The sequence below is a fragment of the Pristiophorus japonicus genome, chromosome 6 (genome assembly GCF_044704955.1).
Source record: "Pristiophorus japonicus isolate sPriJap1 chromosome 6, sPriJap1.hap1, whole genome shotgun sequence".
NCBI lineage: Eukaryota > Metazoa > Chordata > Chondrichthyes > Pristiophoridae > Pristiophorus > Pristiophorus japonicus.
Window position 1 is genome coordinate 140,818,299 of NC_091982.1, and position 15,696 is coordinate 140,833,994.

At 45.4% G+C, this 15,696-nt stretch overlaps 1 protein-coding gene across 1 annotated transcript in view; it reads right to left on the reverse strand.

The window, feature by feature from the left end:
• The window catches only part of ryk (receptor like tyrosine kinase), a 316,752-nt gene that overhangs the window by 217,504 nt on the left and 83,552 nt on the right, over positions 1 to 15,696 (reverse strand). The window contains exon 2 of the mRNA XM_070884019.1: positions 5,077 to 5,198. Coding sequence (XP_070740120.1) covers positions 5,077 to 5,198 — 122 coding nt within the window. The remainder of the gene's footprint in view (positions 1 to 5,076; positions 5,199 to 15,696) is intronic.

Genomic DNA, 15,696 nt, shown 5'->3' on the forward strand with positions numbered 1-15,696 from the left:
GGAATAAACAGGTCATTTTCAGATCAGCAGGCATTACTATTGGGGTGCCACAAGGATCACTGCTTGGGCCTCAGCTATTTACAATCTATATTAATGACTTCGATGAAGGGATCGAGTGTAATATTTGCTGCTAAAGTAAGATGTAAGAAGGGCACAAAGAGTCTGCAAAAGGATATAGACAGATTAAGTGAGTGGGCAAGAAGGTGGCAGATGGAGATGTGGGGAAATGTGAGGCTATTTACTTTGGTAGGAAGAATAGAAACTATTAAAGCTTGGTGTTAAGAGGGATTTGGGTTTCCTCGTACTTGAAACACGGAAAGTTAGCATGCAGGTACAGAAGCAATTTGGAAGGCAAATGGTATGTTCGCCTTTATTGCAAGGGGGTTGGAGTACAAGGAAGTCTTACGACAAAAAAAAATCATGGTTTAAAAACTAGTATTAAAACACTCTACCTAAACGCACGCAGTATTCGAAATAAAGTAAATGAGTTGACGGCACAAATCATTACAAATGGGTATGATTTGGTGGCCATTACAGAAACGTGGTTGCAGGGTGGCCAAGACTGGGAATTAAACATACAGGGGTATCTGACGATTCGGAAAGATAGACAAGAAGGGAAAGGAGGTGGGGTAGCTCTGTTAATAAAGGATGATATCAGGGTAGTTGTGAGAGGCGATATTGGCTCGAATGAACAAAATGTTGAATCATTTTGGGTGGAGATTAGAGATAGTAAGGGGAAAAAGTCACTGGTGGGCGTAGTTTATAGGCCCCCAAATAATAACTTCACGGCGGGGCAGGCAATAATCAAGGGAATAATGGAGGCAGTTGAAAAAAGAACGGCAGTAATCATGGGGGATTTTAACCTACATATCGATTGGTCAAATCAAATCGCATGGGGTAGCCTGGAGGAGGAATTCATAGAATGCATACGGGATTGTTTCTTAGAACAGTATGTTACAGAACCTACAAGGGAGCAAGCTATCTTAGATCTGGTCCTGTGTAAACAGACAGGAAAAATAAACGATCTCCTAGTAAAAGATCCTCTCGGAATGAGTGATCACAGTATGGTTGAATTTGTAATACAAATTGAGGGTGAGGAAGTAGTGTCTCAAACGAGCGTACTATGCTTAAACAAAGGGGACTACAGTGGGATGAGGGCAGAGTTGGCTAAAGTAGACTGGAATGACAGACTAAACGGTGGCACAATTGAGGAACAGTGGAGGACTTTTAAGGAGCTCTTTCATAGTGCTCAATAAAAATATATTCCAGTGAAAAAGAAGGGCGGTAAGAGAAGGGATAACCAGCCGTGGATAACCAAGGAAATAAAGGAGAGTATCAAATTAAAGACCAATGCGTATAAGGTGGCCAAGGTTAGTGGGAAACTAGAAGATTGTGAAAATTTTAAACAACAGCAAAGAATGACTAAAAAATCAATAAAGAAAGGAAAGATAGATTACGACGGTAAACTTGCGCAAAACATAAAAACAGATAGTAAAAGCTTTTACAGATATATAAAACGGAAAAGAGTGACTAAAGTCAATGTTGGTCCCTTAGAAGATGAGAAGGGGGATTTAATAATGGGAAATGTGGAAATGGCTGAGACCTTAAACAATTATTTTGCTTCGGTCTTCACAGAGGAAGACACAAAAACCATGCCAAAAATTGCTGGTCACAGGAATGTGTGAAGGGAGGACCTTGAGACAATCACTATCACTAGGGGGGCAGTGCTGGACAGGCTAATGGGACTCAAGGTAGACAAGTCCCCTGGTCCGGATGAAATGCATCCCAAGGTATTAAAAGAGATGGCGGAAGTTATAGCAGATGCATTTGTTATAATCTACCAAAATTCTCTGGACTCTGGGGAGGTACCAGCGGATTGGAAAGCAGCTAATGTAACGCCTCTGTTTAAAAAAGGGGGCAGTCAAAAGGCAGGTAACTATAGGCCGGTTAGTTTAACATCTGTAGTGGGGAAAATGCTTGAAGCTATCATTAAGGAAGAAATAGCGGGACATCTAGATAGGAATAGTGCAATCAAGCAGACGCAGCATGGATTCATGAAGGGGAAATCATGTTTAACTAATTTACTGTAATTCTTTGAGGATATAACGAGCATGGTGGATAGAGGTGTACCGATGGATGTGGTGTATTTAGATTTCCAAAAGGCATTCGATAAGGTGCCACACAAAAGGTTACTGCAGAAGATAAAGGCACGCGGAGTCAGAGGAAATGTATTAGCATGGAAAGAGAATTGGCTGGCTAACAGAAAGCAGAGAGTCGGGATAAATGGGTCCTTTTTGGGTTGGAAATCGGTGGTTAGTGGTGTGCCACAGGGATCGGTGCTGGGACCACAACTGTTCACAATATACATAGATGGCCTGGAAGAGGGGACAGAGTGTAGTGTAACAAAATTTGCAGATGACACAAAGATTAGTGGGAAAGCGGGTTGTATAGAGGACACAGAGAGGCTGCAAAGAGAGTTAGATAGGTTAAGCCAATGGGCTAAGGTTTGGCAGATGGAATACAATGTTGGAAAGTGTGAGGTCATCCACCTTGGGAATAAAAACAGTAAAAGAGAATATTATTTGAATGGGGAGAAATTACAACATGCTGAGGTGCAGAGGGACCTGGGGGTCCTTGTGCATGAATCCCAAAAAGTTAGTTTACAAGAAGTGCAGCAGGTAATCAGGAAGGTGAATGGAATGTTGGCCTTCATTGCGAGAGGGATGGAGTACAAAAGCAGGGAGGTCCTGCTGCAACTGTACAGGGTATTGGTGAGGCCGCACCTGGAGTACGGCGTACAGTTTTGGTCACCTTACTTAAGGAAGGATATACTAGCTTTGGAGGGGGTACAGAGACGATTCACTAGGCTGATTCCGGAGATGAGGGGGTTACCTTATGATGATAGATTGAGTAGACTGGGTCTTTACTTGTTGGAGTTCAGAAGGATGAGGGGTGATCTTATAGAAACATTTAAAATAATGAACGGGATAGACAAGATAGAGGCAGAGAGGTTGTATCCACTGGTCGGGGAGACTAGAACTCGGGGGCACAGCCTCAAAATACGGGGGAGCCAATTTAAAACCGAGTTGAGAAGGAATTTCTTCTCCCAGAGGGTTGTGAATCTGTGGAATTCTCTGCCCAAGGAAGCAGTTGAGGCTAGCTCATTGAATGAATTCAAATCACAAATAGATAGATTTTTAACCAATAAGGGAATTAAGGGTTATGGGGAGCGGGCGGGTAAGTGGAGCTGAGTCCACGGCCAGATCAGCCATGATCTTGTTGAATGGCGGAGCAGGCTCGAGGGGCTAGATGGCCTACTCCTGTTCCAAATTCTTATGTTCTTATGTTCAGTTGTACAGGACTTTGGAGAGACCACACCAGGAGTACGGTGTACAGTTTTGGTCTCTGTACCAAAGGGTATAGTTGCCTTAGAGTGCAACTGGTGCTTAAGGATATACTTGCTTTAGCAATGAAGGTTCACTAGATTGAATCCTGGGATGAGGGAGTTCCCTATGAGGAAAGATTGAGTAGAATGGACTACACTCTCTGGAATTTAGAAGAATGAGGTGTGATCTCATTGAAACATAAAAGATTCTGAGAGGGTTTGACATGGTAGATGCTGAGAGGATATCCCCTCTGATTGGAGAGTCTAGAACTCGATGGCGTAGTCTCAGGATAAGAGGTTGGCCACTTAGCACCAAGATGAGACATTTCTTCACTCAGAAGGTTGCGAATCTCTAGAATTCTCTACCCCAGAGAGCTGTGGTTACTCAGTCATTGAGCAAATTCAGCACAGAGATCGATTTTTGGACTAAGGGAATCAAGGGATATGGGGATTGGGTGGGAAAGTGGAGTTGAAGTCAAAGATCAGCCATGATCTTATTGAATAGCGGAGCCGGCTCGAGGGGCCAGATGGGCTATTCATGTTCTTATGTTCACAGGAGCGTTATCAAACAAAATTTGACACCGAGTCACATAAGGAGATATTAGGAAATTTCCTCCATTACAACAGCATCTACACTTCAAAAGTTGCTGTAAAATGCTTTAGGACATCCTGAGGTCATGAAAGGCGTTATATAAATGCAAGTCTTCCTTTAATCAAAACTTTGGTCAAAGAGGTAGGTTTCAAAAGAGGAAAGAGAGGTAGAAAGGTGGAGGGGCTTAGGGAGGGAATGCCAGGACTTGGGGCCTAGGCAGCTGAAGGCACAGCCGCTAATGGTGGAGCAATTAAAACAAGAGGCCAGAATTGGAGGAGTACAGATATCTCGGAGGGTTGTAGGCCTGGAGGAAATTAGAGATAGGGAGGGCCACGGCCACGGAGGGATGAAGGATGAGAATTTTAAAATCAAGATATTGCTTCACTGGAAGCCAAAGTAGGTCAGCAAGCTCAGGGTGGGTGAGCGGGACTTGGTGTGAGTTCGGACATGGGCAGCAGAATTTTGGATGAGCTTAAGTTTATAGAGGATGGTAGGTGGCAGGCCAGCCAGGATTTCATTGGAATAATTAAGTCTAGAGGTAATATAGGCATGGATGACGGAGTCAGGCGATGTTAGAGGTGGAAATAAGCAATCTTAATTATGGCGCAGATATGTGGTCGTAAGCTCATCTCGGGGTCAAATACAACACTAAGGTTGCAAACAGTCTGGTTCCGCCTCAGACAGTAACCAGGGAGGGGGATGGAATTGGTGGTCAGGGAATGGAATTTGTGGAGGGACCGAAGACAATGGATGCAGTCTTACCTATATTTAGTTGGAGGAAATTTCTGCTCATCCAGTACTGAATGTCAGACAAGCAGGCTGGTGAGGTAGAGCTTGGTGTCATTAGCACACATGTGGAACCTGACATTGGGTTTTCCCATGACGTTGCTGAGGAGCAGCATGTAGATGAGAAATCGGAGGGGGCCAAGGATCGATCCTTGAGGATACACAACTTGTGGGAAATCTGTGACAGCTGCTGTAAATATACTGTTCTAAACTGACCATGCAATGAATGTGGACAGAAATTTGCTTCCTACCATCTCTTGATGCTAACACTGCTAGTAACTAGAAGGCCCATGTTTAGATTGCAGAAACTTACCTTGGATTTAGCATGCCAAGTAAAGTGAAGGCTGTTGGTCTCCCCGGGTACAAGTAATTTGAAAGGGAGTGCGAAGTGACTGACAACATCATTCCGTACATAATATAACTCGGCATCAAGACCTGTTGAGAGAAAAAATGAGTATTATGTGTAATCCATGTGCACTGCGGTTGAAATGACACACTATTTTTGAAGTGATTTAGTCACAAACATCAACAGCTTACATTTAATAAGCACATTTAACATGACAAACGTACCACAAATTGCAAGTATCACAATACAAAAGGTACTAACTACATATTATACCTGTTAACACCTTATATATACACAAAATTAACATTGCACTAAAAAAATTATGTGGATTCCAAGCAACAGTCACAATCGCTTACTAGCAGGTGCGTTTGTGCAAACGCGATTTGCCCATAATACGCGATGACCGGTGTAACAAATGCACAGTCTGTGGATCATGTTCGTGACCCAGTGCCGCCAGCTTCGGCCTGCTGCTGATACCCAACACTAGACAGCCGGTCAGCACAACCCCAATTCTCTCCTTCACTTATCTGCAGCGTACCCACTGCCCCGCCAGCACCATTCCGGTATAGCTGGCAGCTACAGGTATTAGTCATTTCTGGACATGGCTAGGTGCTGTTGGCATTGGAGAATAGAGTTCACATACCATAGTATGGTAGCATTATAAGAATGCCCCTGTCACGAATCAGCATCTATGGCTCCCTGAATGAACCTCCTTCCTGCTGGATCAGAGATCCGATCAAGGACCCAGAGCCTCACCCTGGCCGTTGTCATCAGGAAACAGGAGCAGGGAACAAGTCAACCAATTAAAACCCCAAACCATTTAAGCAGGCTAACCATTAAAACAACCCAAACACCTCATTAGGCACTAAATTTGGGGATTATTGTGCATAAAGTGTTATTTTTGTAAAATATAAATACATTTTTAGAAAACATACACCAGTTTTTTCAGGTGTACTTCACTCACATGTTAATGCAAATGGTTATCGTGTTTTGGCCGATATAAGCGACGACTTGTTTTAAACATGGGTGTTTTAAGTGATGGGGACTGCACTGGAATGGGCAAAAATACACAAAGCATTCATTGACAACTAGCAGAAACGTGTCAAAATTCCTGACATATACCATGTCTGACCACCACAGAATTATTTGCCAATCTACAAAAACTTCCGGAAATCCACAGGAATTGGTACAAGTTAGGATATGGGCAGCAGAGTTCTGGATGGGCTCAAGTTTACAAAGGGTGGAAGGTGGGAGGCCAGCCAGGAAATCACTGGAATAGTCAAGTCTGGGTAGTTATGACACTGAAAAGGGGGGAGAAATAGATGGTAATGAAAGGGACCAAACTTGCATAAATATAGTGCCTTTCGCATCCTCAGACGTCCCAAGTACTTCACAGCTAATGACTTGCTCTTTGAAATGTACTTACTGTTGATCTGTAGGTAAACACGGATACAAATATGTGCACAAGGTCCCACGATCAAACAGCAATCAGATAGATAGATGATCGACTAATCTGTTTTTAGTGGTGCTGGTTGAGAAATAAATATTTATCACAACACCGAGAACTCCAGCAGTGCCATGGGATCATTTACATCCACACGAGAGGCAGACAGGGATTCAATTTAATGTCTCATCCAAAGTGCACCACTCTTTTATATATCTCCTCTCCCCCTCTCCTAGAATCTGCAACAACGCACTGAGAGATTGCAGTATGAAATATATTCTGTCGTTACATGGTTGCAAAGTTATTGCAGACCGTTTCTATCCAGATTCCTACAGTACGAGTTATCTTTTATTTCCAATACCATTGATATTGGAGACATTTAAAATCTAGCCTCAGGCTTTAGGTACATTCTCCTCCACAGCTGCATTGGAGTGCAAGTCACACCAAGCAAGCAGCAAGAAATGAATTGCTGCATATAGCGTCTATAATTTTGTAAAGAGGTAAGGGGTGGAGGAGGGGAGAGAACCATGGACAGGGACTTCATCATGAGGCCGGAGTTCCAGTTAGGCAGAGATTTGTTGAAAGGGTTTTGGGAAAATGTGCATTATGTACAACATGTACTCAGCAATGCCCATTTTAGCATGCAGATGTCTCCAAGTCAGTGTTGGAGTTGTGTTTCCATCCTTATCCACAACCAAATCCCAAGCCCTGAAATGGAGGCCTGATTGCGGTCCAGTTGAGGTACATCAGGGAACCAGCATCCTTAATATAGCTCCCGCACCCGGTAACATCCACTTCCAAATCCCAGGACCACCTTCCCAACACTACAAACCCACACAGCAGACTCCCCCCCCCCACCCCCCCACCAATTTCCCAATAGCACTGCATCCGACAGTTACAATATATCAACCTGCAACATTTTCCTCTGGGCTTTCAAAAAAAGGCGAGAAATAAAAAAAACAATATATCGAAAGAAACTTTTGACCATAACCATGGACACAGATTTAATTTTCACATGATTCAGTAGGAGGACATCTGGGAAGTGAAAGAGAGTTAATTTCAGTGAGTTGAAAGGGGATCTGTCCCGAGTGGATTGGAAGCAAATATTGGCAGGCGAGACATGAAATGAGCAATGGGAGGCCTTCAAGGTGGAAACAGTTTAGGTACAGAGTAAACACATTCTCATGAGGAAAAGAACAACCTCCAATGCTCAAGCTCCATAGCTGACGAAAGAAATAAAGATTAAAATGATACAGAAAATTTCTGGATGATACAGTAGAGAATCAAGCAGAAGTCAGAAAGTGCAGAGGAGAATTTAAAAAGAAAACAGCACCAAAGAAAGTATATTAGAAAAGATTACCAGGTCAATGAAAAGGAAAAATTCAAATCTTATATAAATATGTAAAGAGATTGTCAAATGAAGGGTGGGGCCAATTAGGGACCAAAAAATAAATATTCTTGTGGAGGCAGAAGGCATGGTTGAGGTACTCTGCAATTGTCTTCACAAAGGAAGACTTGCATTTATCTACCACCTTTTACGACCACCGGATGTCCCAAAGTGCTTCACAACCAATGAAGTGCTTTTTTTTAATAAAGTGTAGTCACTGTTTTAATGTAGGAAATGCAGCAGCCAATTTGCACACATCAAACTCCCACAACAGCAGTGATAATGACCAGATAATCTGCTTTTTTTAGAAAATGATATTGATTGAGGGATAAATATTGGCCAGAACACCAGGGATAACTCCCCTGCTTGCCAAAAGGGGGGGGGGTAGAGAAACTGGATAGGATAAAAATAGAAGAGGGGTAATTAAAAGGTGGGCAGCTCGCAATAAAAGTCACCTGGTCTGGATAGGCTGCATCCTGTGTTGCTGAGGAAAGTAAGGGTGGAAATAGCGGAGGCTCTAACCACAATCTGTCAATCCTCCTTGGATATGCCTAGGAAAAACCGAAAATATCTTCACACTAAGGGTCCTGGAATTCTGGAGCTGTTGAGGTTAGGTCAATTGAAAATTTCAAGACAGAGATCAGTGGAGTTTTGTTCAGTAAGGGTATTAAATTATATGGAACCACAGCAGATAAATAGAGTCAAGACACAGATCAGCCAGAATCTAATTGAATGGCACAACAGGCTTGAGGGGCTCAATAACCTACTCCTGTTCCTATGGGAGTAATGCCAGAGGACTGGAGCATTGCAAATGTTACAACCTGTTCAAAAGAGAGTGTGATAAACCCAGTAACTACAGGCTAGTCAGTCTAATATCAGTGGCAGGGGAACTTCTAGAGGCAATAATCTGGGACAAAATTAGTTTATATTGGAAGAACATAGGTTATTAAATGACAGCCAACACAAATTTGTTAAACACAAATCATGCCTGACAAATGCGATTGAGTTCTTTAATGAAATAACGGCGATGGTTGATGAAGGTAGTGCAGTTGATATGTTTATGGACTTTTAAAAGGTATTTGATAAAGTCATCCTCATCATAGGCAGTTCCTCAAAATCGAGAAAGATTTGCTTCTACTCAAAGTGAGTTCTCAGGTGACTGTACAGTCCAATACAGAAATTAGTGTCTCTGTCACAGGTGGGGCAGACAATGGTTGAAGGAAAGGGTGGGGAGTCTGGTTTGCCGCTCGCTCCTTCCGCTGCCTACGCTTGGTTTCTGCATGCTCTCGGTAACGAGACTCATGGTGCTCAGCGCCCTCCCAGATGCTCTTCCTCCATTTTGGGTGGTCTTGGGCCAGGTTTCCCACGTGTCGCTGGGGATGTTACACTTTATCAAGGAAGCTTTGAGGGTGTCCTTGAAGAGTTTCCTCTGCCCACCTGGGGCTCGCTTGCTGTGTAGGAGTTCCAAGTAGAGCACTTTGCTTAGGGAATTGTGTGTCGGGCATGCGGACGTCGTGGCCCATCCAACGGAGCTGGTCGAGTGTGGTCAGCGCGTCGATGCTGGGGATGTTGACCTGGGCGAGGACACAGACATTGGTGCGTCTATCCTCCCGGTGGATTTGCAGGATCTTGCAGAGGCAGCGCTGGTGGTACTTCTCCAGCACTTTGAGGTGTCTGCTGTATATAGTCCACATCTCTGAGCCATATAGGAGGACAGGTATCACTACTGACCTGTAGACCATAAGCTTGGTGCCAGATTTGAAGTCCTGGTCTTCAAACGCTCTTTTCCTCAGGCGACCGAAGGCTGCGCTAGCGCACTGGAGGCGGCGTTGGACCTCGCCATCGATGTCTGCCCTTGCTGATAGTAGGCTCCCGTGGTAGGAAAATGGTCCATGTTGTCCAAGACCGCACCGTGAATTTTGATGACCGGAGGGCAGTGCTGTGTGGTGGGGTCAGGTTGGTGGAGGACCTTTATCTGAACAGATGTTTAGAGTAAGGCGCATACTTTCGTACGCCTCGGTGAAGGTGTTGACGATGGCTTGGAATTCGACCTCTGAGTGTGCACAGACGCAAGCGTCATCCGCGTACTGTTTGATGACAGAGGATGGGATGACCTTGGATCTAGCCTGGAGGCGACGTAGGTTGAACAGGTCCCCATTGGTTCTATCGTTTAGTTACACTTCAGCGTTGAGCTTGTTGATAGTGAGATGGAGCTTTGCAGCAAGGAAGATCGAGAAGAGCATTGGTGCGATGACGCAGCCCTGCTTGACCCCGGTCCGGACGTGAATTGGGTCTGTGGTGGACCCGTTGATCAGGATCGCGGCTTGCATGTCGTCGTGGAGCAGGCAGAGAATGGCGACAAACATTTGGATGCTCCATAGTCCCTCACGGTTGACAGTATCAAAGGCCTTTGCCTTTGCGAGGTCAAAGGCGGCCAAGGGTTGGTACTGTTCCCTGTATTTCTCTTGTAGTTGTCGCGCGGTGAAGATCATGTCCGTTGTACCCCTTCATGGACGAATCCACATTGTGACTCTGGAAGGAGCTCTTCAGCCACAGGGAGAAGACGGTTGAGGAGGATTCTTGTGATAATATTCCCAGTGGTCGACCACAGGGAAATTCCTCTGTAGTTGCCGCAGTCGGACTTGTCCCCTTTTTTGAAGATGGCCACGATTACAGCAACTCAGATCTCCTGGCATGCTCTCTTCCTTCCAGAGGAGAGAGATGAGGCCAAGCATTCATGCTAATAGTGCTTCTCTGCCATACCTCAGCAGGGATTCCATCTGCTCTGATGCCTTGCTGTTCTTGAGCCGACGGATGGCTTTTTCTACCTCGTGCGGGGCTGGGGTTTTACTGAGATGGTGGCGGGTAGCATGCTGCAGGATGGAGTTGAGGACACTCATGTCGAAGGCAGAGGCTTGGTTAAGGAGCTCTTCGAACGGGCCCTGACTGCCTCGGTGTCCTTAATGAGTGCCTCTCTGTTCTTGGCCAGCAGTTAGGTGCTTGGGATGTAGGTGGTCTTGACTGCGCTGAAGAATTCTCACACGTCATGGTTCTCTGCCAGCTGCTGGATCTCCTGTGCTTTCTCCACCCACCATCCATTCTTTAGGTCGCGGATTTTTTGATGGACCTCGGCCATCTGTAGAGCTGCTTTGCTGCTCCTGAGTTGGGCTGCTGCTTTAAGTTCAGAAATGCTTTGCGCTTGCGACTTTTAGCTCCTGGATCTCCTGGTCGTTCTAGTCAAACCAGTCTTGGTGTTCCCTGGTTGAGTGACAAGCATCTCTTCGCAGGCACTGGTTAGGGAGGTCTTGAGGGCAGACCAGGCGCTGTGGGCACAATGCGTCTTGGGGTCATCGAGGGTAGTCAGATTGGCAGTGAGGCACTGGCTGTATAGGGCTCTCTTAGCTGCGTCTTTGAGTGCCCCGACGTTGATTTTTCTGCGGCATTGTTTCTGTTGCTGCTTTGGGGCTATATTGATGTTAATGACAGAGCGGATTAGGCTGTGGTCCATCCAGCAGTCATCAGCTCCTGTCATGGTGCAAGTGATGCGCACGTCCTTGTGGTTCCTCGTTCAGCTGATGACGTAGTCGAGCAGATGCTAGTGTTTGGAGCGAGGGTGTTGTCACGGTGCCTTGTACTTGTCCCTCTGATGGAACAAGGTGTTGGTGATGACACGGTCGTGTTCTAGGCATTTTGTCAGGAGCAGGGTACCGCTGGAGTTGGGTTTTCCCTACCCCCTCTCTGCTGATCACGCCTCCCCCCCAAAGGTCTGTGTCCTTACCGACTCTGGCGTTGTCGTCACCGAGGAGGATCAGTTTGTTGTCCGTAGGGATGCGGGACAGGGATTGTTCGAGGCTGGAGTAAAATTCCTCTTTGGTCTCATCTGTTGCAACGAGTGTTTGGGGCGTACACACTGATAACTGTGGTGCACTGGTTCCGGGTTAGGGTGAGCCAGAGAGTCATGAGACATTCGCTTATCCCGCAGGGGGAAGTCTCTGAGATGGCCCACCAGCTCATTCTTGATGGCGAAGCCAACTTCATGGAGTCGGCGTTCTTCTTCTGGTTTACCTTTCCAGAAGAAAGTGCAACCAGCACCTTGTTCTTTAAGCTGGCCTTCCCCTGCCAGGTCTCACCTAGGACAACGATGTCGACGTCAAAGCATCTGAGTTCCCGGGCAACAATAGCAGTGTGACGTTCCGGTTGGTTGCTGTTGGGGTTGTCCACGAGGGTTCTGATGTTCCAGGCCCCGAACTTCATTTTGAAGGGTGGAAGATGCCTGTGCATAAGTTCTTTTAACGTGGGGTGGCCGTTGAACACCGGCTACCACACAGGCTTAGCAGCAGAGCAAGTTCTTGATCCAGTGGCAAGGGGGTCAAAGACGACTGGAGACCAAGCTCTGCTGTATGGGTCTAATTGCCTGCGATGAGTTGGGAACCATTAGCTCAGCGCTGAGCAGCACCTTTCGGGGAGATGGTGAGAGATCCGAGGTGTGGAGAGTGGGGGTGAGAGATTTAAGGTGATGCTTCCCTCTCCCAGGTATTAGCTCCTGACTGAGGGCAGGCATTGGGATGGCCAGAGATCCACTTCGTGGAAGGAGGAGAGGTCAGAGTGGCCGCCGCCATTGCACACACTACGTGCTCAACAGATAAAGTGCCTGATAAAGTGCCACATAATAGACTTGTTAGCAAAATTGAAGCTCATCGGATTAAAAGGGGCATGGATACAAAATGGGCTGAGACACAAAAATAGAAGGTTAAGGGGAGATAAGAGTTGATGGGAGAAACGGTTTCTAACAGCAGGAGGGTCGGTAACCAGAGGACACCGATTTAAGATCATTGGCAGAAGAACCAGAGGGGAAATTAGATTTTTTTTTTAACCTGGAATACACCGTCTGAAAAAGGGGGAGGAAGAAACTTCAATGGTAACTTTCAAAAAATGAATTGGATGACTAACTGAAAAGAAAAAAATTGCAGGACTATGGAGAAAGAGCGGGAATGGGACTAGTTGGATAGCTCTTTCAAAGAGCCAGCACAATGGGCTGAATGACCTCCTTCTGTGCTATAAGATTCTATATGGTTACTGAGGACTTTGCAGTTGTTGAAGTTAGTGGCTGGCATCTAATTTTAGACTATTTTTTGTACTGTGTGATTATAGTGGCCAACAGTTTGTTTTGCTGCCCCCTCTCCCTCCCACTAGAGATGACCATCCAACACTCAGCTCAACTGACAACAAATTTGGTCAATATATTTAAGGTTTCAGTCCAGGGGCTTGTGCCAATGTTGAGGCAAAAAAACCTTGAAAGACTAGAATAGCTTATATAATTCAACTGTGGAGCCTCCTTTCTAAATATATCTGTGCCCAAAGATTCATGTAACCGGTCAACAAACAGTGCCCGTCATTAGCTAGACTTGCCCTTGTCCGTATAATCCCCATATTTTGTGCTGAAAGCGAGAGCCAGAAACGATGCAGCGCCCCCTCCATAACCAATCAGATTGAAGGATTGTGAAATGAACAAGGAAGTGTAAGTTAGAGTGGGTGAATTCAATGTCAAATCAGGTACAGAAAAGGAAATAAACAGAGGGAAAGAAAGATTGGAGTATGAGAGAAAGACGGACAAAGTAAAAAAAGAATTCATTTTTTTTTACATCTCCAACTACTTGTAAGTTAATTTTCAATGCCCGAGGGGTTTATTTGCAGTAATTAACACTTATCACATCATTAAAAGGGTACGTAGACTTGAAATGACTTGACTTAACTTTCTGTGGCGAGCCTACTTTGCATCTGTAGTGCAAGTACAGGCACTTCACACTGCTCAATGCATCTGAAGAGGGAGCCACACTGCAGGGTGTTGTTTCTGCGAAGCTAATGGCAAAGTGGCTCATTTCCAACAGCAACTTCTCGATTTCCGCATTTAATCGCGCATCTACATTCGCCTGAGGCTGCTGTGGCATTTGCTCTTCAATAAAGGTGAGCGCTACTAGCCTCGCCATTATTTTGACAGCAATTTTTCCAATATTTTCAAGTGTTTAAACTACATCAGTCTAAAGGCAAGTTACCGTGATGAAGTGGCTTTGATTGCTGACAGGCAGTGCTTCCCCCTATTGGCAGCACTCCCAAACTTTAATATCTGACCGTAGAGAGCCAGCGGCAGCACAGACCCAACATTTTGTAGGTCTTTCAATCTGCTATCACATTACCGCCTCCTCTTTTGGCTCACTAAATTAGCCAAACTAGTTGAGTGCATCAAAATGGTGTAAGCACACTATTGAACACAACCAGTTTCTAGGCCTGCTGTAAGCAAATGTCCTGAATTAGAGAAAGGAGGCAAAAAGCAGCATAAACATTGAAGTGTGTCACAAGGGACTCATTTTTGTGTCATTCAAAAGTCATACTGGTGTCATTCTCCAAGAATCTGATTGTAAAAATTAAAAAGGGTAAAAAAAACATCCAGGAGATCTGCCAAACAGATAAAAGAACTGGGCAAGAGTTTTGTAATTTGAGACTAATCACTTCTGAATTGTGAGCTATTCCAGCCATAACACCCGAGTGAACAAAAACAATACAACATTTCATTACGATGAGAAACACTGCCAACACCGATGATTGAATTATTAGAGCACACTTGATAATAGTCTTGACAGTAGAATTGAAGACAGGTCCCAGCTGGAATTAAATCCAGAGTAACTTAAACCTGTAATATTATGGGCCAAAATCATAGGCTGATCCTGGAACTGAGGACGGTTTTGGTAGCCGACAGCAAGACTCAACGGTACTTGATGTGACACAGGCCAGATGCAATGATGGATGGGTAAGCCAGTGGCATGCCAGCAGCGAATGGGAGGGGGTGACAGAGAGGTCGTGTCCACAGGAGGCACTACCATCGAACAGGGTGTACAAACAGAGGTTCAACTTCCTCGATCTCTCGGAAGAGCAGTGCTTCCAGGGGTTGAGATCATCACGTCAGTTAGTTGCAGACATCTGCTCCCTGCTGGCCTTGCATTACCAATGGCTGAGAAAGTCATCACCACCTTCAACCTTTTTGCCTTTGGTTTCTTCCAGGGTGCGACAGGAGACATAGCAAGAGTCTCCCAGTCGGCTGAACATAAATGTCTGAGGCAGGTAATGGATGGATTGCTCGCCAGGGCTGGGAGTTATGTAAACTTCCCCTGTGATGACAATAGCCAGAATGAGGGGGCACTCGGATTCACGTCTCTGGCTCGATTCCCACTGCCATCGATTGGACACACGTAGCAATCCGAGCATGCCAAGATTACCAGGAGTTTTTGTCGACCACAAGGGATTTCATTCCATCTATGGCGTGCAACTACAAGAAAAGGTTGATGCAGGTCTGCATCAGATTCCCTGAGAGCTGCCATGATGCTTTCAGACTGCAACAGCCCAACATCCACGACCTGTTCATACCTGGAAGTACCCTTAAGGGGTGACTGTTCAGCGACAAGGATACCTCCTTCAAATCGAGCTGATGACACCTCTGAGGAAGCCGACCAATGAACCTAAAGAGCACGACAACCACAGCCACATGACAACCAGATGCGTCATCCAGCAAGCCATTGGCATGGTCAAGATATGCTTCAGGTGGCTGGCCAGATCTGGAGACGCCCTTCAATACTCGCCAGCAAGGGTCCCTTGGATAATCATGGTGTACTGCGTTCTGCACAACATAGCACTACGGAGAGGACCACAGGTGGAGCAGTAAAAAGCCACGTATCACTCATCATCTGATGATGATTCCAATTAT